Source organism: Labrus mixtus, chromosome 18 (assembly GCF_963584025.1).
Source record: "Labrus mixtus chromosome 18, fLabMix1.1, whole genome shotgun sequence".
In the NCBI taxonomy this organism is placed as follows: Eukaryota; Metazoa; Chordata; class Actinopteri; order Labriformes; family Labridae; genus Labrus; species Labrus mixtus.
Window position 1 is genome coordinate 13,586,527 of NC_083629.1, and position 21,502 is coordinate 13,608,028.

At 42.4% G+C, this 21,502-nt stretch overlaps 1 protein-coding gene across 2 annotated transcripts; it reads left to right on the forward strand.

The window, feature by feature from the left end:
• The first annotated feature begins 681 nt into the window (after positions 1-681).
• Positions 682-21,494, forward strand: btbd7 (BTB (POZ) domain containing 7). 2 transcript variants are annotated; one of them, XM_061063701.1, is made up of 11 exons: positions 682-1,024; positions 7,237-7,464; positions 9,345-10,487; positions 15,049-15,257; positions 15,683-15,758; positions 16,290-16,450; positions 16,550-16,693; positions 17,123-17,312; positions 17,411-17,589; positions 17,777-18,178; positions 18,307-21,494. In XM_061063701.1, the coding sequence occupies exons 2-11, from the start codon at positions 7,383-7,385 to the stop codon at positions 19,072-19,074; spliced, it is 3,354 nt and encodes a 1,117-aa protein (XP_060919684.1). In that variant the 5' UTR covers positions 682-1,024; positions 7,237-7,382; the 3' UTR covers positions 19,075-21,494. The 2 variants fall into 2 exon arrangements, with proteins under 2 accessions (XP_060919684.1, XP_060919685.1); XM_061063702.1 differs by lacking the exon at positions 682-1,024 and adding an exon at positions 2,606-2,726.
• Positions 21,495-21,502: the final 8 nt, after the last annotated feature.

Consider the following 21,502-nt stretch of genomic DNA (forward strand, 5'->3'; position numbering starts at 1 on the left):
GCCTAAACCCATGGCCGATACTAAAGCCTAGATTAAGGCAAATTCACGTAGACATAAATTATCAAAGATATAAAAAAGAAAGTAATAAAAAAAACCTTTTTTGTGTGTATGGGGTGGAGGGATTACCGCTATATCAACCTATGCTCTAATATATTTTCAATAAACCTTTAGGCTGCCAAAAAGGTTATGATTAGCGTGATCAATAAATGTTCCGACTAGATTTGTATCATTTGAAAAAAAATCTTATTATAGAGGAAAAAGGTACGCCGTTGACAATATGATACCAACTTCCACAAAGAAACCAATAGAGGGCGCCGACAAATCTGTAGTTGCACAAGCTTTTTGGAATAGGCTACTGACGGGCCTCTTAACCAGTCGGCTTACAGTATTCAGAACCTGTCAAGTCAACCAAAACACAGGAACCAAATGGATTTTGCTCCTAAGTTAAAGCGCGATAATGGAGAAGCGGATGCTTACCTTGCCTAATAACATCGGTTAGTAGATGTTTTTACAAAAGTTTGCATGAAATTAGTCTTCAACATAGAATAGCCTTTAGAAAATGGGTCTGAAGGGCGTTTATATGGCACAATTTTCCGATACAAATACAACGTCGTAATAGTCCAGTGCTTTAATTTGAAAGGCTGAACCGGAAGTGCCACTACTTATTTTGGACGCTTGAAACGGGTTACGTTGGGATAGGCCATATCAACCACCCAACAAGGCGTTGTGGTACTATGGGGAAATACCGAACCGAACCGAGGATAAAACGGTTATAGTTTAGTTATTAGTTGAGGTTAATGCTCGAAAATCACCGGAAAGTCGATGCAAGTAGAAGTAATTGCATATTGGGGTTTAAATGTATACGTTGACGTCGAGCCGTGCGTAATGAGCAGAGTTGGAAAAAGAAGGTGTTGAGCTGCATTTTTTCTCTCTCTCAGCCAGGGGACAACTTGGGTCGGAGTACTGTCTTAACTACGATGTGATACGAGGAAAAAACAATGCAGACGAAGCTCTCCATGTTCTGGTAAATATTTCTGAACGCTCGCTTTCAACAGTTGCTTTAAATCCATGTCGAAGTAAATTGATGTTTCCGAGGGGGTAAAGTCAAAGCGACACAGCAGAGGTAGCTTACCCTTAGCCTTTTTTGTATATGCTACTAATTACAGGGCTGTGCTGAATATGACTCCTCTTGCTAGGCACTCGTGTAATATTGGGAATCTACTTCCCATTTTTATCAGCACAGACAAACAACCCACTTGGTTATTTCTCTTACATGCACTTTTAACCAGGGCTTTTCCGCTGAGCAGCGATAGCCCTCCAGTACCCCAAAGAGCAACAATAGCTCCGCGTTAACGTAGGGCTAACAAAGCCACTGCAAATTATTTATTACCTTATGCACGGGTACAGAGGGCAACACGGATATCGTTTTTGTAAGACAAGATGAGTAGAAAAGTTTAGGCTGAATGTGCATCCCCACTTTAAAGATCAACCTACATGTTGCTGTTTATTGCCTCTGTGTCAGATAGTTGTTGATAGGTTGGGCTATGGCAACAATTTGGCCTGTAACCTATTGCAATCTATAACCTACTTGTTGATATGGGTTTATTGGTTGTCAAAGTCATATAATAATTTCCACTAGTCAAAGGATAGGCTATGCAAACATGTTGGCAAGTAACTGCTGATATTGCAGATATTGTTTCTTCAATTTTGAGTTGTCATCTTCCTTTTTAAAGTCTACGTTACTGTTTAGAAACCAACCCTAAAGGATATTTGTTTGTTTTTCACTAATGTCTATGAAGTTTGTCATCCTTTGTAGTGCCGAGGAGCCATATGCTGTGATAACCCTGTGGTAATCTAACTGAAATTCTGCTTAGATTTGGGCTTTTGGTTTCTCTGTCTTTTCATTAGGAAGAGGTGTATTTATTGCACTCTTCAGCTTAAGGTTTGTCATTCTAAAAGCTTGTGTTTTTTTGTCAGTGCTTCAGGTCTGTATAATGACATGTAATTATTTGAGATGCATGGCTAGACGTCCATGACTGCCATAAGCTTGCAAGTACTTGTCACAGAATCCTTGAATGAGCTGGACTTCGGCCTGACTTCTGTTTACCCTGGCCGCTAGGATAACTCAACAAGGAGCATTGACAACTCACTTAAAGTAAGCACAGTTTTCTGGGCTGCCATTCATTCTCTGGAGATGGATTGGCAGGCTGTGTTTGTATAGTCACCAGTGTGTGCACACTTAACATTTCTTTATTGAAAAGATGGCCCCTGTTCAGTGTTGTATTGCAAGCTGGCATAGGGCTGCTTTGTCAATAATCCGTTCATTCTTTGCACAAGGCCTCCTCATGATGTCATACAAAGGTCTGAAAGGAAGAAAATAATGTGATGCAGATGAAATATTCTGTGCAAAATGCACCATATGTGTCTTAAACTCTAGAGCATAACATGGCCATCAGCTGAGAACATAGTCCATGAAATGCCAAATATGCAGCACTATGGTTCTTATTGTTGGTTGACACATGGCTAATCCAGAGGCTGCCCACCATGAGTCATCAATGTGGGGACTATTGTTTCCTCTGTATGTCTCTGTCATTTTAGTGTGTTGTCGTTTCCAGCCCGTTCTGGTTCCTGTAGCTTCCTGTAGCTCTCCTGGCAGAGTCTGTAATCAGTCCAATGGCCTGATTAACCGTTACACTGATTGACCTGGCTGGCAAAACACTGCAGAGGTAAGCACTCTGCTCTGCCACTGAATTCTGTCTCTTCAGCTATCATTTTAGTGAAGATATGACATTTTTTATTTGATAGGAGGAAGGGGGTCATATCTTCTGTTTTTTTCTTCGCCTGCAGTCCATATTCCACTTTTGCTTCATTTCTATGGGATTTGTGCAGATATATAACAGTATTATTGAGATCACTCTGTTAGAAAGTTCTGGGTTCTGCTCACCCTTGCATTAAGTATTATGATCCTTTTAGTGCATCTCTGATTGTATCAGATATCCAAGAGTCAAACAGTCTATAATTATAGTCTGACTCAGTGTTTTTGTCCAGCTTGGATAGCACAGCACGTTATGGCCAGCTTTGCCCTTAGGCTGTTTACAAGCCTTTATTATAGCAATACTTTCAAGTTATACTTTTTACCCTTAACTTAAAAAATGTTATTATAATAGAGACTGAGTTGACATGATTTGGATATATATATTTGACTTTAATGGACCAAGCCTGAATCTGTCTTTATTTCTTTTTATACTGAAAAAAAAACATTCTCTTTGCTTTTTCTGGAAATATTCTGATACATCTAAGATACGCTAAGGTATTTAAGATAATAACATGCAAGCAATGGACAAAAATTGCCTGTTATGAAAGTAATTTTGAAGAGCGACGGATTTAAGACTATTGTCCTTGCAAATTTATTTTTATTAAGTTTATTCACTTCACTTTTTGATCAGATTTTTATATTGCTTTTTATGTTGTTAGCCTGATTTATACATACAAATCAGTACAGCTGTACATCAATTATTTTTTTACATACCTTTTGATAGTTAGCTTAAATAAACTTTGACTGGACTAATTTAAGACAAAAGTTGTTAGGAAGTTGCTGACCTGTCATTCAGGGCTGACTGATACTGTCTCACTGATTACTCTTCTTCAGGAGATTAGGGGCCATGTCAATTAGCCTTACAAAGGTAATTATCAAAAGGTGGTGATTTCATCATTTAAATCACAAGATTAAAAAAAAGACCAATGGAGAATGTTGCACCTTGGTTCTTTTGTGCCATCATGGCCAAGCAATGTATGTTTTTGTATACAAACTCTTATACAAAGGCAAGAGGCAAGAAATAAACACTTCTCAATCATCTGCTACACTGCCCATGAAATTCTTCCCATCACTTTTGATAGTAGAAGTCTTGTCACGCTGATGAAGCTTCATTACCGCTGTCACTTTGATTCAGAGTGTTTGCTGTGAGTGCGTTTCATTAGCAGAGCTTTGTTTTAAGTGGGATGACCTGTAAAAACCTGCATCGATTTGATAAGAACATGCTGCTGAAATGTGGGGTTGTTAACAGCAAAGGAAATCCAAATACCTACTGGCTTCCTTTTTTTCTCTAGCCCTGATGAGGAAATCCACATCAATGATTGATAAAGTGCCTTGACTGTCATTTGAATAATACATCGGTCCGCTCTTGCACCAAGCATTTTTGTATGGTAATGTTCTGGGGGAGGCTGTAGTTTTGTTTTAATAAACCCCAGCAAGGGGCTGTTTGGAATAGATTTTATTCAATACAAGAAAATGAGCCTAATAACGGAGGCAAGGTGAGCAGTTTGAAAGGTTGCATATGTCTGCATGCGTGTGTGTTTGTTTGCAGAGAGAGGAGGGGGGCAGGGAGTGTCTCCTGTCACCTTTCATTAGGGACATGCAGTCCAGCTCGGCTGGCGTTGGCCCCCCTTCTCCTCTTGTCTGTGGCACTGCCCCTCTGATCCAAGCCTGAGCACAACAGAGCAGCTCACTGTTTCAGTCTAAACTGCGGAAAAGTGTCTTCATTTTCACCATAAGAGAGATTATGGTGGAGATACCTCTTATTGAACAGTGTGAGTCAGGTCTCAGGGAAATAGCTGTCCTAAATTATGCTTTTAGAATTCTGCACTGCAGCTCAAGTTAAATTTGGTTCACTCATTTGAATGAGTTAAAGCTGTGAGTCTGCCTGCCGAGTTGGAAGTTAGTGCTGTTCGACTGATGTGTTGCCTGCTTTGTTTTATTCTGCCTCTGCTGGGCTCCTTTGAGGTCTCCCCCTCTCTCTCTCACCCCCCCACACCTTCTTTTGTAAACAACACAGTATACATCTCAAGGGCTTCCTCCTCACTCCTACATATTCAAATTCAATTTCTAATTTTGTCCAAATGAATTCCCTGTGAAGATGGGGCTTATTTAAAGCAGTCTAATGAAATAAAGATCAGCCAACATTTTTAGTGGAGTGCTCCACTGTGACTGCTTGGTAAGTATTTGTGTGTATGGAGTGGAGTAAGAGGCTGTGGTTTTCCATTGAACCCTTGGGAGGCTGGGGAGTTCGGCTCTACAGGGGCAGGCGCTGTGATTTATTAGTATGGTAGGCAGAAATAACTTGCAGGCCAAGTTAAAGCGAATATCCCATCACAATCTAGTTTTTCATTCGGTCTTTCATACAGGAGAGAATACATATTACTTCTTTTATAATTAGTTATTTAAAGGTCCTGAGTAATAAGAATTTCATATTCAAGTCTTTATTAAAGAAAAGGGTATACGTATGCAAGCTTTCCCAAGATGTAAGTGTCTTGGAATACTGTATATTGAATTATTGTCCCTCTATTTTGAAAAAGAATCAAACAATGTGGATCTTGAATCTATTTGCTGGAGGCCAAATATACTCAGATTGTGTTTTATGGCCTGATGAATAGAGAGTATGCTTAATTTATGTGGTGCCCACTGCCCATTTTTTATGGTTTTGTTTTTAGACGGTTCAAAGGAGAGAGAGAAAAGTTTCTGAGAGCCTTGTTGGTGCTGTGGCTGGCAAGAATAGCAAAGAGAAAATGTTTGTTTACAGTGACTAACCTCCGTCTCAACATTTGCTGCTGTAGACGTATGTTTGTTTGTGTGTGAACCATTTAACACAACAGCTACCTAATAATCGTATTGCTTGTCCTGTAAAAGCAGCATCACAATGAGGTGAGTGACACATGGATAATTCATAAGAGTACATTTATCAGAAAGTGTCATTTTCTATAGAAGACAATTTGGCTACTTTAAGACTTCAAGCCATAATTGTCAATATCTTAGATCAGATTATCTTTTTGATGTTCACATTACTATTCATATGTGGTCTGTATCAGACCTCTGTGTGTACTGCTCAAGGTCCTGAACTGATCTGCATATGAAAAAGAACAACAATGACTTCATACGCAACATGTTGTGAACAAGTCTGACTCAATATATCCAGTGTTGAAAAATTAATTATATGCTGAAGTTGGAGCTGCCATTCCTCAGGTGTCCTTTCGAGGCTGGCTGCAAAAGCCTCGGAAGTCACGTACACACCCAATCAAAAAACACAATTTTTACAGCAGAAATAAGAATGAATACAGCCTAGTTCTATAAACACATTTTGTCTGAAGAGCTAATTTCTTTTTTGGCACCCACTGTACACGAGTTGATATTTTTTTTTTATCATCTGTTATGAATTTATGAAGGAAATTAGTTATTCATAAATGAGCTTGGATCAGCTGACTGGCAGGCAGGCGTGTTGTAGCTGTTTTTCAGTCGGCTCAAGGCCCACCTCAGCTCTCTCCCTGTTGCTAGGTTGACCAAAAGTTAGTTAAGGGCAGCATTTACAATATGGCGACCACCAACTGTGGGCTCAAAAGTCAACTTCAGAAACCAATGGGTGACATCACTGAGACTACCTCCAGGTTTTAAACAGTCTATTGGAGATAACAGAGGTTATTTTATCATAGGCATAACTGATAATCTGCAACCTGTAGCAAAATGTAATTCTTTACATTGTCAAGGCAACTTCAAGGTTAACTCTGGGGTTTCAGGACTATGATGGTGGTTAACTTCTTACCAGGATAGATCACCACGGTAACTTATAGCTACTGAACACCTAGCCTGCTTGGTAGCAGGTTATGTTTGGGATAATAATATAAAGTTAAGAAATCAACCTGTATGAAACCGTCTCTGCATCTCAGCTCTTTTAAAAAATAGTTCCTCGCTCCTCGGCCGAACTGGAGTAGTTCTTGCCCTGTCTTGTTATGAGGATTGTTCCAAAGCTCTTATAACTGAAATGAGGCATGAGGAGAGAGGAGGGAAATCTGAGGAGCTACAAGCAAGGATACATGAGAGCAGCCTTCACACAAGTCTTTTCACTGACAGACTTGTCCCCTTTATTGGGCAACTCTTCAGAGTTATTATATCCAGTTATTAGCCATTCTGTGTAATGGGAACTTTTACATATGGTGTTAAGGAGAAAAGGCAGGCAGTGACATTCCATCAAGTCATGAGCCGCTTCCGTTGGCATGTTCGCTATTAAGCAGTTATCTTTATTTATTATTATTTTCTTTGACTGAGTCCAACAGTCCAAGCTCATCAAGTTGAAATCCCTGCGAGATATTAGTCAGCCATATTTGAATAAACTTAATGCTTCAACCTACTGGTAAACATCTATTGCTCTAATTTTCTGCTGCTTCTGTCTTTTATCTACCTTTCTCCAGGCACAGCAGGCTGGGGCCAAGGTTCTGAGGACGCTTCAGTGGATCCTCTACCTGACCCACGACGAAGATTGAGAAGAATACGTCGTCTGAGCAGAATGACTCAGCAAGAGGGGGGACCCCCGAATAGCAAGTGAAGAGAAGTGAGGATGGGTGCTAATGGATCCAGCTATCCACACTCATGCTCCCCACGCATAGGGGGAAATGCACAGGCACAGCAGACTTTTATAGGTGGGTATCTTTTTGTCTTGGGTTTGATTAAGGGTGTTTCGATCATTTGCACAGCTAACTCAGTTACAGCTCTGCTAGATGGTTTGTATCTTTAATTATCAAAGGACAGCCCATCTCTGTCTGAGGTTGGCTGATGGTCATGATTTCCCACTCTCATCTGACTGAAGTAAAGTGAAAAATGGCACTGGCACACAAACATGTATCCCTGACACAAATCCCACCGTGTAGCTCTGGCATGGCCATACTCAAACTTTATATTAGATTAACCTGCTTCCCCAACAACTGGGTTAGTGCAAGAGCTATTGAACTACACCATTGACTCCTACAATGGCCTCAAATGCATTTAAAAGGTGTACCACTACTCTTTACTACCATATGGACTATACAAAGTAATATATAGAGAATATGAGAAGCAGATATGCAGAGAAATCTGAGTTTTGAAAATTTAAAATCCACTTATTCCACAAAGTATACCAGTATTGTAGTCGTTTATGTCTTAGCTTTGTTGCAACCATGTTGTTGTGTTGTGATGTTTTTAGGATAAGGCTGCTGGCTATCAGAAGAGGGGAGCTAATCTGGCATCATGATTTTTGTCACTGTTTTCTGCTACAGGCTGTTTATTGGACTGTTAAATTTGTCTACTCAATGCTATTATTGGGACCTTTTTGCTTCTGGTTCTTATTTCAGCAGTGTTGATTTCAGTTCATGTTTCTGTAACATTTAAAAATTATCTTTGACTTCATGTTAGTTGGTGCCTGCATGCATTGCAAATCTGTCTAAAATATGGGTTATGTTAATTTGTGTGGGTAGAACCATTTGAGGTCACACTTCATGTTTATATTTAAGCTATGTTTATGGTTTTTAGATATAGAAGCTGATCATGGGGAATGTTTGTAATCTTATTTTGGTACTCCTAAATTATCAACCATTGAGGTCTTTTGGTTTATGCTTCTTAAAGCAGCCCTCATTTCCAAAGGGTTTAGGGGACTGGCTCAGACATTAAATTAACTAAATCTCTCCTTAGTAAAAATCACTGTTCATTTGATTTCTAAATTGATATTGGCTCTGAGCTTTTTGTAGACCTGATTTTAGTGAAAGTATTGTTAAAGAAGACAAATTATCCATGTATTCTCTGAGACCGCTGAGGCTTCCCCTCCCCTCTGTAGCTGCTTGGTTGCTTGGCTCAGGCTGCTGATGATTCAGTGTTAGAATGATTACTATTTGGGTCACAGTGATGGATGCTGAGAGAAGGGCAGGCAGAGAGGATCTCCTTGGCACAGCTTCCTCTGACGTGCGAGTCCTGTCTCTCAAGCCAATGATAACTGCTTTTTACTTTAATTGATGAGGCCCAAGTATGCGAATGGATTAAAGTTCATTGATAAGTACAAGGAAGAACATTGGTTCATAGTCTGGGATGAACCATAGTTTGTTGAAAATCAAAACAAAATGAATGGCTTCTGCTTCTGTTTTTTCTGTTGTTGAACTAGATCCAAATGCTTTGGTAGCTGGCTCAGGTTAGTTTGTGCTTGGCATGATGGAGCTGGCCACATCGCAGGGGTGCGAGGGACAGATTGTGTTTCTAGCAGTCATTTAAGAGTGAACTGGTTTTGGGGTGAGGAAAGGAATAACCCCTTTTTACACAGTCCGTAAGAAACGAGAACGTAAACCTGATTTTCTTCTTTGCCATTCTATACAAAACATTCTCAAAATGGCACAGGCGCGTTTTCTTTAGCTTTAACCCAGGATCTCACCTTGATGGATATTTTTTCTGAGATATGTCAGTAAAAAAAAAAGTTTTTTTACTCAATAACCTGTGTATTTTAAGACTTAAAATACAAATACCATTCTTGTGAAGCTAACCTGTAATGGTGTTCTTTCAGGGACGTCATCCTACTCTCAGCAGGGATATGGCTGGGAGTCTAAGCTGTACAGCCTGGAGCACGGCCATGAACGGCCTGCAGACAGGAAGAAGAAGAGTCTTGGACTGGCGACCCTCAAAAGGAGATTCATCAAAAGGAGGAAGTCCAGCCGCTCAGCAGATCATGCGCGGCAGATGCGGGAGCTTTTATCAGGGTGGGATGTCCGTGACACAAATGCCCTGGTGGAGGAATACGAGGGCACAGCAGCCCTTAAGGAGCTGAGCTTCCAAGCCAGCCTGGCACGTGCCGAGGCACCCAGCTTGGCACGCGATCTGGCTGCACTCTATCAGCATAAGTACTGCACCGATGTGGACCTCATCTTTCAAGGTACCTGCTTCCCAGCTCACCGGGCCATCCTTGCTGCCCGCTGCCCTTTTTTCAAAACTCTGCTCTCCTCATCGCCTGGCTATGGAGCAGAGGTTCTTATGGACATTGAGACAGCAGGCATTGATGTACCCATGTTCTCTGCCCTACTTCACTACCTGTACACTGGGGAGTTTGGGGTGAGCGGAGCGGAGGATAGCAGGCTGCAAAATGTGGATGTATTGGTGCAACTGAGTGAGGAGTTTGGTACGCCCAACTCACTGGAGGCTGATATGAAGGGCCTGTTTGACTACATGTGTTACTACGATGCACTGCTTAGCTTCTCCTCGGACTCTGAGATGATAGAGAGCTGCAATGAGCGTGGAGCTGTGGCTGCAGCACCAACAGGGGGCTCAGGAGGCAGTGGAGTCCCAGGGACACCAGATGAGGACCTAAGGGCTCATAAAGCTATCCTCTCAGCACGTTCTCCTTTTTTTCGGAACCTTTTGCAGAGACGCATCCGCACAGGAGAGGAAATGACCGAGCGAACATTGCAGACACCCACCCGAATAGTCTTAGATGAGTCCATCATCCCACGAAAATATGTGCAGGTTATCCTCCACTGCATGTACACCGATGTGGTCGAGCTCGGGCTGGTGCTGCGTGGAAGCCCCTCAGCAGGTAGTCTCGGCGAGGTGCAAGCCCTCGTGTCTGGGGGTCGTGGAGCTAGCACACGCACAGAGGAGGCCATGGAGCTGTTCCACATTGCTCTGTTCTTGGAGTTCAGTATGCTTGCTCAAGGTAGGTAATAGGTAAAACTTGCATGTTTACAATGTTACAATTCACTTAGCAGACGCTTGTATCCAAAGCGACGTACATCAGAGAGTAAGTACAATACTAATCCAGTCATACACCACCAAGCAGTGGGAGCAATGCAGGGTTAAGTGTCTTGCCCAAGGACACATCGGACATGTTGCTCAGCTGGGGATTGAACCCTCGACCTTTCAGTTCACAGTAACAGTAAGCAGACTAAGCACATACTGTTTGTTTGTGTATGACTGCTTGGTAAACTTACATTTATATGAAGACGTAAATCAGACATATATGAGGCCTAACATTGTGGCTTTGTTTTGATTAAAACGATATGTTTTCCAAGTTGTCAGCTTGGACAAATAGTTCAAAACATAATCATGCATTGTAATTGCCTTTACCATGAATTAAAAAGTTAATTTGTAAGTCTGGACTGTTGTGATTATATGGCCAGTGTTTATGGATTTAATAACACAGCCTGATTTTGACTTAACTGGCTGGACTTTTTAATTAACGTGTGCCTCAGCAGACCTAGGCCTGCATTAATCCCTCTCCCCATTCGCTTATATAACGTTACTCAAACATTAATATATGCATGTATTAATATTCCACCCTTTAATTATTTCTGAAATGTGCACATGTCCATATGCAATATGGCTGTTAAGAACAGGCTAGTGTAAATAGGATTGGCTGACTGTAAATGGTGTTAGGGCTGCAGCTGCCAGTGACAGACTGTTAAAGGCTGGAGGGTTTGTCTGTGTCTTCAGGGGCAGACAGCTTACTTTCTGACATGTGCAGCACATCTGAACTTCTGTTTACAACTCATCACTGCTCATGTACTTACTGGCCTATCTTTCCCCAGATGTCTTGATGACTTGCCACTGTTTTAGAGTGACCCTAGTACCATGCCAAACATGACAGTCACCGTTTGACCATGTCAGTCACTTTGTCACTCTCACCTCCTCCAGAGCAGCATACCTCAGCTTTCAAAACCCCCAAACAAAACTCCTCTTCAAATAAAATGACCTTTGCAACGCGCAGGATTTGAGGCGGACCATTTCAAATGCACAAAACAAGTCCCTCATTTGGCCTGCCCATCACCCTGACTGTGTGAATTAAGATATGATGAATGACACTCATTGTTAGCATATCCTATTACCATCTTGTCTTTCATAAGACCACGACGATGGGAATTGTTTTTTTTATGTATTCATTTGATGATATTTGGTGCATTAAAAGCATAGCAAGCTTTTTTCTCAGCCTCAGCCAAGGAATGAAATAAACCTGTAGTTATTTTTTCCAACTAAAAACACAGTGGAGATAATAATTCATATTCAAATGCATTCATTATAGTTTATTTTGACTACAACACTTCAGTTAATCTATGAAAGTTACAGTTAAAGCCCTCCTGGGACATCTCCTCTCTTTGTGCCTTGCTTTGCTAGATTCTTTGTGACTAAAAGGCTTTTTACTCTGAAGCTACGACAGAAACAAAACATACTTAGCCTCTCCATCTACTCTACTGAAAAACAGACTTGAAAAACTTGGTTTGCTATTGATACAAATGTAACGATTCTTTATCAAGGAGATATTTTAGCCGTGGTGAAATTCAAACTGCAGTATCAGTACAAATTTAGTTCAATGGGAGGGGATGTGAGTGTTTAAGATGGAAATGAAATCAACATGTGTCCAAAGGGGAAGCAAAACAATTCTTGGAAATATTGCACCCTGCAATAGTAACCATGCATGTGTTGAAAACCCTTCCAAACCACAGGATTAGTTTGGCCAACTGCTTAAATGACTGTATTGACTTGGCAAAGTATCAATCACAGTTTTAAGATGTTCAGTGATCTGAATTGCACCCTACACTATCACCACACACACAGCTGATTAGATGCCACCTCCCACCCTACGGCTCTAGTGTCACTCACAGGGTCACTCTGGCAGCTTAAGCTGACAAGCAGGCAAATAGTGTCATCCCAACACACCATCACCTCCTCTTCCTTCCCATCCCCCCTCTCGACAAGCCCCTACTCGAGGGTATTTTTATCCCCTCTCCTCCCTGTCCCACTGTGCTGCACAGCACTAATCAGTTCCCATGAAACCTCATTGTGGAATGTGGTGAGATGGTTGAGGTTGGCCCGATGTCATTTCGTCCAAGTCGCCTCTCTTTGTCTATTTTTTTTTACTTTGTATTACTTCTCTTTTGGCGATGTTTTTTTCAGGTTTAGATTACAAAATATTCCACATTTAAAAGTGTGAAATCCAACCTGAAGCAGTTGATTATGAAATAAAAATGTTGAATCCATCCCACTGTTGGAAACTTAATAATCTGTCATGTTTCTTCAGGAGGCAGCTTAGGGGCTTATGTTAGAGGTTTTATATGGAGATCACCCCCTCATCTGTCACGCTATCTCCCCCGGCCCCTTGCGCTTTTTCGACTGCCATCTCTGTCTGTGAAGTCTTGGACGATAGAGGTTTTTGTGGAGCATTAGAGCTTTCTGTCATTCCCAGTCCTTAATTCTTAAAATGTGTCCCTTTATGACTCCATCTCACTCAAACAGCAGCCAATATTAAAAGCCTTATTAATTTTTCAAGTACACCGCAGAGATGATAACCAGCTGGTGTGGCTTCAGCGTGTGCACTGTAGTATTTACTCTACCTCCATGCTCGCTGACTGACCAGTGCATTCAGTGCCATATTTTGTGTTTGGAGTGTGTAGACTGAAGCCCTTGAGTGATCATCAGACATAATTTATATCCACAGCCTTGTTTGTAGGCCATTGAGTGCAGTTTTTTTTTTTTAAGTGGGCTTGCAGACTGTGCTCCATAAACAACTGGGATCCAAATAATAACAGCAGGACAAAATGCACATGTTGTGAAAAGTAAGTCTAATGTAGAGCTGGCGGTGGCTGCTCCCATTATTGTGTTGATATTCTTGTCAGTTGGCTAAGCTCTAGTAAATGCAGTGTACCTCCCATGGAGAGAAGGGGAGTGTTAATATTAAGTAAAAGGCTGATCCTAATCTCCAGCTCACAATAAAAGTGCTACGTCAAAAAAGTCTGGCTGTCGCTGTGAATTCTAATGGGCTAACGCAGAGCTGTTTGCTTTCCTGTGCCATTGGTCCCTAGTGGGAACTTGTCTGGCGTTGTGCATGTGTGCCTCTGCGTCTGCTTTTAAAGAGAGGGCAAAGATGCAAAGGTGATAGACTGACGGGAACAAAAGCACTTTCTAAGAAGACAGACAGCACAGGGACCAGCGGCATAAGCCGAGGCACACATGTTGAGAATCCATTCCCCTGTCACTCTGTTTATTGCAGATAAAGAAGGCAAAGTGCCCGGGTCAATATTCAACTTTAGCTGTCTTCTTAACGCTGCAGGATTCCCATCTTTAGTTTTAAATGCTGTGGGTTTCTATTAGTCATTACTGCTTCTTGCTTTTTAGGATTCCTTTAGGGAAAGTGCACAATTCATAAATTTGAGCAAATATGCATATGTATGTACATGCATTTACATTATTTCTTAAATGTGTGTATGTGATTGTCTTGAAAATGTGCGAGTTGTGCTTGGAAGGATATGGAACTCAGTGGTATCACTGGAGCCTTCCCTCCTAAGTCTGGTGTCCAGTGTCTCAAAGAAGACTTTCAAAGTGTTGGTTTAGGGGTGGAGAGGAAGCTCAGATTTTCAAGTTCTAAGATAAGGATCTCCCAGAGGAGTGTGAGCTAATGGACAGGATGTCCTGGTATGAGGAAGATGACAACCTTGTGATTTAGATTAGAGCTCTTACTGGACATCGGCCAGTCTGACTTTATCACAATGGATGTGGATGAATTTATATTAATTGTTATTTAACATAGCGAGGCTGAAAATAAACGCAACTACCACACAGTTTGCGATATAAAGCTTAACCTGGTTGATCAAATAGTAATCTCAGTTGTGGTTAGGGGCTTTAATTCTGCCTCTCTAGATTTATTTGAAAGCTAGTGTGGGCTCATCTTTTTCATACTTCCTTTCGAACGTATTGAAAAATGGCTTTAGAGGATACGTACTTTTTAAGCTCTCTGTGGCTTTTCAATATTTGTTTTAATTTTTTCACACAAGTGTGTACACATTTTGAAAATGTGTGTTTGTTTGAGCACCAGCAACACATTTCCTCAGGCTGCTGTGTTTACACATCACGATCAAGAAGAGGCAGCTTGAGAAGGAAACACATCAAGGTATCAAAGGCATTTCTGTGGGTTGTTGTTTTACAGAGTTAAATCACTACCTGCTGTTCTGGTATGTGCTCTGATTTTGGAAACGCAGCAAGGAGGATGTGGGGGCTACGTGAGGTAGACTCCCTGGGTCAGTGAATACAAGTCAAAACCACTGATGGTCTGGCAGAGTTACCTCTTGTGTTCACTCGGTGTAGTTCTTTTCCATTTTATTTCTTTCAGTTTTTGTTAATTATAGTATTGTTGCTTCAATATCTCTGCTTGCTTTTGGAACATGATATATGTATGTGACCCAGAAGGAATTTAAGGTGTAAATTGTTTGTCCATGTCATTTTTGCAGGTTGTGAGGACATTATTGTGGAAAGTTTATCTCTGGACTCACTCGTCCCCATCCTGAAATGGAGCTCCCAGCCGTATGGCTCCAAGTGGGTCCACAGACAAGCCATGCACTTCCTCTGTGAGGAGTTCAGTCAGGTTGTCACCTCAAATGTTCTCTACGAGCTCGGCAAGGAGCACCTCCTCAGCGCAATCCAGTCTGACTATCTACAGGTACAGAAATGCAAATCACCTGTCAATCTTTTGTCACTCTGAATTACAACTCACTCTGTGAAAACAATACATTTTCCTGATGATGTTTAAGTAATGCATGTCTGACTTGTTCACCGTGGTTGAAGGGTCTCCAGGGTTCAGTTCCCTGGAGGCACATGCCTTCGATCAAAGATGAGCTGTCATCTGCACCGCCAGTCTACTCGGGCGATGCAGCAGATAGTTGAGATGATGTTTGTAGTTCAACCTTGCAAACAAACCAGACTTTGATAGGACACCTCCTCAACACATTGCATTTCCCCCTTAGCCTCATTTAACACATTCCTAGTTTTGTCGTTGACAATATAAATCCTTGTTCTAAAAATAAATGTCTCTCTTTCTGCGCAAACCTATATATCTGTTTCTCTCTGCCCTGGTCTCATTCACAGGCGAGCGAGCAGGACATTCTCAAGTATGTTGTGAAGTGGGGCGAGCAGCAGCTTATTAAAAGGATGGCAGACAGGGGTAAGATAATACACTCTATAATTACCCTTTGAGCAGCCCCCCTAATGGCCCTGAGGAAATTACCCACTTATCCACAGCTTCCAAAATACACCTAAAAACACGACACAAAGGAGCTGAACATTTCCCATGTCAGCAGGAAGTGACCTCATAGTGATGGGTGGTGTTATTGTGTGATCTGGCCTTGTAAACAATAGTCTTGTGTAGGGTTAAAGTCAAGGTTATAAGTTATCATATTGTAAGGGCAAGCATCTTGCTTTAAGAGGCCTAATCTAACTGCAGGAGATGCAATCCTTAGCTTTAATTTATTAAATGTAACTTGCCAGACAAATTATGAAATATAGAATAGAATTACTTTATTGATCCCAAACTGGGAAATTGTGGCGTTACAGCAGCAGGTTATCCAAACACACAATAGCTAGCAGGGTTACATTAAAGGTATTAAAATAATAATCTTGCTATCATAAATCGTCATGGAAATATGCATGACATTAATAGTCTGCTGATGGCTGTTCTTGTCCTTTATATAACCAGAGCCTAACCTGTTGAGCGGCACAGCCCACAGCGTAAACAAGAGGGGAGTGAAGAGGAGAGACCTGGATGTGGAAGAATTAAAGGAGATCTTGTCTCCCCTCCTCCCCTTTATCCGAACTGAGCACATCTTACCTCCAAACAGTGACGTCCTATCTGACGCGGTCAGTATTCTTTTTCCTGTTAATGTGTCTGTATGAGTGTTCCCCTGGTGTGATCTTTAAAACTGAGTATTGATCACCATTCTTTACCTTTTTGCACAGTTAAAGAGGGGTTTAATAAGCACCCCTCCTTCAGACATGCTGCCCACAGCTGAGGGAGGAAAAGCTAATGCCTGGTTACGGCAGAAGAACGCTGGCATCTACGTGCGTCCGCGCCTCTTCTCTCCTTATGTGGAGGAGGCTAAGGTAAGGCTCAAACACTTTTGATTGATGGAGTCTACAACAAAGAAAGAAGCTGTTGAAGTTGAAGAGGTCAGGCTAACCTTTCAGAGCCTTGTGTAAAATCTGTGGGCAAGTTCATCGTTCAGCCATGAAAAAAAATATCCATGCATAGTTGTTGAGGCACACTCGCAATTTTTAATAGTTACTTCCATCATCTTGACTGAAATTCAATTTTTGTCCATTTGCACACTTTTCCTAATAAGTTACAGGCCTCTTCGGGGGCCATGAATATTTATGAATACATCCCCAGACCGGAGAGAATCATTATGAGATGAAGTGTCAATCAAGTGGTACTAATTTGCACATCCTTTCAGTGTTTGAGTTGCACATAGAACTTTTTTTTTAATTGGAAGTTCTGGTCTAATACTCCCTCTCTCCTCTACCTATGTTTAGTCTGTGCTTGACGAAATGATGGTGGAGCAGACAGACCTGGTGCGTTTGAGATTAGTGCGCATGTCCAATGTCCCAGACACGCTCTACATGGTGAATAACGCTGTGCCCCAGTGCTGTCACATGATCAGCCACCAGCAAATGGCAAGCACTGCAAACACTGCTCCATCGGTGGTGGCAAATGAAATTCCAGGTAAGAAAACTTTTGACAAATGACCAACTGTTTGGTCACTCCATTTGGGAGAATACATTTTTTTTAAACAATGAATTGTCTCCATCTTGTACGTACAGTGCCTCAGCTGCCGGTGGTAAAAGAGATGATTCGCAGGCTGCAGGAGCTAAGACACTCAGAGCAGGTCCAGAGAGCTTACGCCCTCAACTGTGGGGAAGGAGCAACGGTCAGCTATGAGTTGCAGCTGCGGGTGCTGAGGGAGTTTGGTCTGGCAGACGGAGCCACAGAACTTCTGCAGGTTAGTAGAAAGCAGAGTTTAGAGCAGGAATGACTAGGATGACTAAGGCTGGGTTTCTAACAGGAAGGTTGAGACCTCAGTTATGCAGCAAACCCGGATAAATCCTATGAATGACCTTAAAATAGTTGTTGCTCTGTAAATACTACAATGAACATACATTTCTTAAGCTCGTATTTTATTTTTTCAGAACCCATACAAGTTTTTTCCTGATGAACGGTTTGGAGATGAGAGTCCGATTTTGGCATTGCGCCAGGTGGGTCGGTGTCGGGTTAATAGCAGCCCAGCAATGGATAGCATGTTCTCAGAGCTGGAAGGAGTAGCAGGCTTCCACCCTCCCCTCCCTCCTCCACCACCCCCCTACCATCCCCCTGCCACACCCAGCCACGCTCAGCTCAAGGGTGCATGGCGACCTCGCGTGCCCATGCCCACCCCCACCCGATCCTTCTCCTACCCCTGCAACCGCACCCTGATCCAGCGCCATGCGTCCAAGCATGGCAGTTCAGACTACTCCTCCGTGCCCCGGCCTCAGCCCCCCGACTGCACCAACCCCCAGCCTATGGGCCGAGCTTTGCTTTCAGACAGGCAAGCGGTAAGTGTATGTTACTTCCTTGTGATTAATTTTTTTTATTCAGATGTGGCTGCATGGTTTGTGGCTGGGCTCATGAGAAGCTGATTTACATAGTAACCTCACACTTATTTAACTGTTTTCTATTGCAGATGACCATGGAGCCTGTTATAAGGGAGTTCATGCCTGATATTGCACTGGGTGTCTCTGTCATGTCCCTGAGGGAGCAGCACATGGCGGAGATGGAAAGGGACAGCCCTCTTAGCCCAATGGGCCCCTCAGGCCACCATCTGCCCCACGGCCCCTGCCCTTCTGCCCGCCTCAGCCATGGCCACGGTCCCGGACACGGCCACTCCTGCAAGAGACACGCGCCTGAACCCAAACTGGAGGCGCAGGCCGAGTTCCCTGACCTGTATGACTTCTCCTGCCGCCCTGCAACCCCAACGTCCTCTCACCCTCTGCCCTCCTATGCAGGACCAGACCTCTATAGCCACAGCTGCACCCCCTCCAGCGCTTACCCACCCCCATACATGTCTGACTCTCAGTCCCAGGGACACCCACAGGGGAGGACTGCAACAGACCCACTACGTCTGGACGTCCTCAGTATGACCTCTCAGAGGCATGACGGAGTCCTTTCTAGCCCTTCTGGAGCCCAGCCTCGGATGGGACTCATCCCTAGGGGGCGATCAAATGAGACAGACCTTACTCATGGTTTAGGCCACTTACGGTCTCCCAGCGGGAACATGGACAGCTATGAGGAGAGGCACACAGGATCTAGAGATGCCCCAGAGGACATGGTTCTATCTGGAGAATCATCAGGCCTTCAGCAGCCTCACAGGAACAGTGTCAGTGAGGAGATCACTAGAGACCGCAGGTCACCCAGCAAGCCTGACTACCCTTATAAAAAATCTGCACTTTAACCCCAGACAAGGACAAGGGGTTGAGTTAAGAAAAGGGAAAGTGTGACGAGTGGCTGCCATCAGAGTGGATGGAAAAGCACTAAATGTGTGCCTGCGTGTATGTGTGTTTGAGAGCTGCAGGGAACAGGGTGGTCGATGGATGCTATTTATAGGTTCTGTCCTTTTGTCCTACCTCTATCACACTGTGCTATCCATCACACAGTCAGGGTGAGGAAAGAGTGAGAGATGTAGGTTAATTGTTGATGCCTGTAATTGATCTCTGCAAGGCCTACATTGTCATGCTGGTTCAGAGGAGGACTCAGGCTTTTCTGGGTTTGATTGTAAAGAGCGGGGTTAGCACCATGATGTGTGAATCCTGCATGCAGAGGTCACAACACTTAATGTAGCTCAGTTATTAACAAAGACTTCATTCACAGGTTCTGCTGTCTCTTTATTGTTTTTAGCATAGAATGGGGAGATGACAGGTTAGGAATCACAATTTACACAAGCCAACAATGGCACCTAGTCTGCAAAACAAGAGAGTTGTGTTAAAAACGGATGTTAATTTACATTTCAATTTCTTCCTGTAGCATGTCTATAGCAAGCAACTCATTTTGGTTTCCCTCCTTTGGCTGTGGATCTGCAGTGCTGATGAGTAATTGGCCAAGTCTGGTCACACAAAGCAGCAATCGGATCTGACGGGAAGTAGGTCATCAGTGCTCGTCATTCTCCTGTTACCAAGTCTGATTATTGTGTCAGGCTTTAACCATCACAGCCTCTGAGAATCTAGCTTAGAGGCAGGAGTCTGTCTTTTTCAGATAAAAAAGGGGGAACAGGACCATCACATGCAAGTTTATTACTGCAATACAGTGGAAAATGTAAGGGTGCCATGGCAACTGACACACAGTGATCAAGTGCAAGGTGATTGTTGTTTTTTCAGCTGGAACAGGTGTGTGAGTGTGCGTGTGTCTGTTTGCAAGGATAACTTCACAGGTGTTTAGACAATCTCAGTACTGTACACTCTCATCTTTAGTCAGGTCTGTTTGTACATATCAGTGAGTCTTTGGCACAGAGTGCAGCAGTCAGTGTGCTCAAGCTCCTTTTTCTGTTTAATCCAGTAGCATCAAATAATCTAAAGCCTTAATCAGCGCTTGTAATAATCAGTTCTAGCTACCTTTTATTCAATTAAGTATGATGTCATTATATCGCAACCCCTCTTAATCGCTTGACTGTTCTGCTCTCGATGGACTCTTTCCATGCAGTTTCTCCGGGTGGTAGAGGTGGATGTTAGATGCCGAAACCATGCGAGTACACAAGGCATACATCTCTGCACCCAATGGAAGACTGGAGAGGCACATCCAGTGTTGATACTGTTCAATATACTGTTAAGAACTGCATCAGCTGTAGCTTCAGAGTACACATAAAAAGTCTGTTACTGTTACAGTTGGCACACAACCTCACACACGAGTATCATTGCACTGCAAGAGCCACCGGTCTACAAGCTGAAGGGAAAAAGGAACATGAATTTCAAACAAAACAGATTTTTTAATTGAAGAAAAAGTTGGCGATAACTGGCTCATTTTTCCATTGGAAATTGTATATAATGAATTGAGTTCCACGTTCATTTTTTAATGGTTTCTTATCACATTTAGTGGATGTTGAAGGTTTGTGTTTAAACTGTAGTGGACAACACTGTGTACTTGTCTTTGTCATGAGGTCGCACTAAGAATGTGTGGTATAAAACGATTGTGTCTCAGAATCTATTTTGTTTCTAAGTGATATTAATTAGGGCAGTCTGTTCAATGTTGTAGGTGGTGTTGAGTACCATGTTTGTCGAGATGTTTTCCCCTCTCTCTTCCTTTTGAGTAGCAGGAATATGTAGAAGATCTGAAGACATAAGCTCTCATCCTAGCAGTGATGAAGTTGCCAAACAGAAAAATCATTTTTCCATTTAGGTTGCTTCATGGGGAAAAAATGCAAAACTCAAGATTCCTCCCCATGTTCATGTTGGTTAGTTGTTATATTTTCCAGGACACTGTTCCATTGAATAAAAGCCCTTGTTTTGCTCTTTGCAGTAGAGAAGTCAGTGCCTTCCCCCGCCTGCGGCTGGGCTTTATTGGAGAAATGACTTTGATGTCTATGCAAGCTCTTTTCTACCAGCTTACCAGCCTGCATCAAAAACTTCTTTGACATCTTATGTAGCCCCCCCTTTGTGTACATAGTGTTATTTAGCACCTTTTGAAACTGAACCATCTGAAATGTGTGATTGTGTTGAATTTCAACAGGTACATTGTACTTGTATATTATAGAAAACTTGTTTGTAGATTGATATTAAGTTGCATTTAGTTTCACTGAATCTATTTTTCTACTGTCGCCTCAAAAGGTGCATAACAGTGGTCAACTTGGGCATCCTCAAAATAAACTGCTTTGATATTATGGAATTATGTTG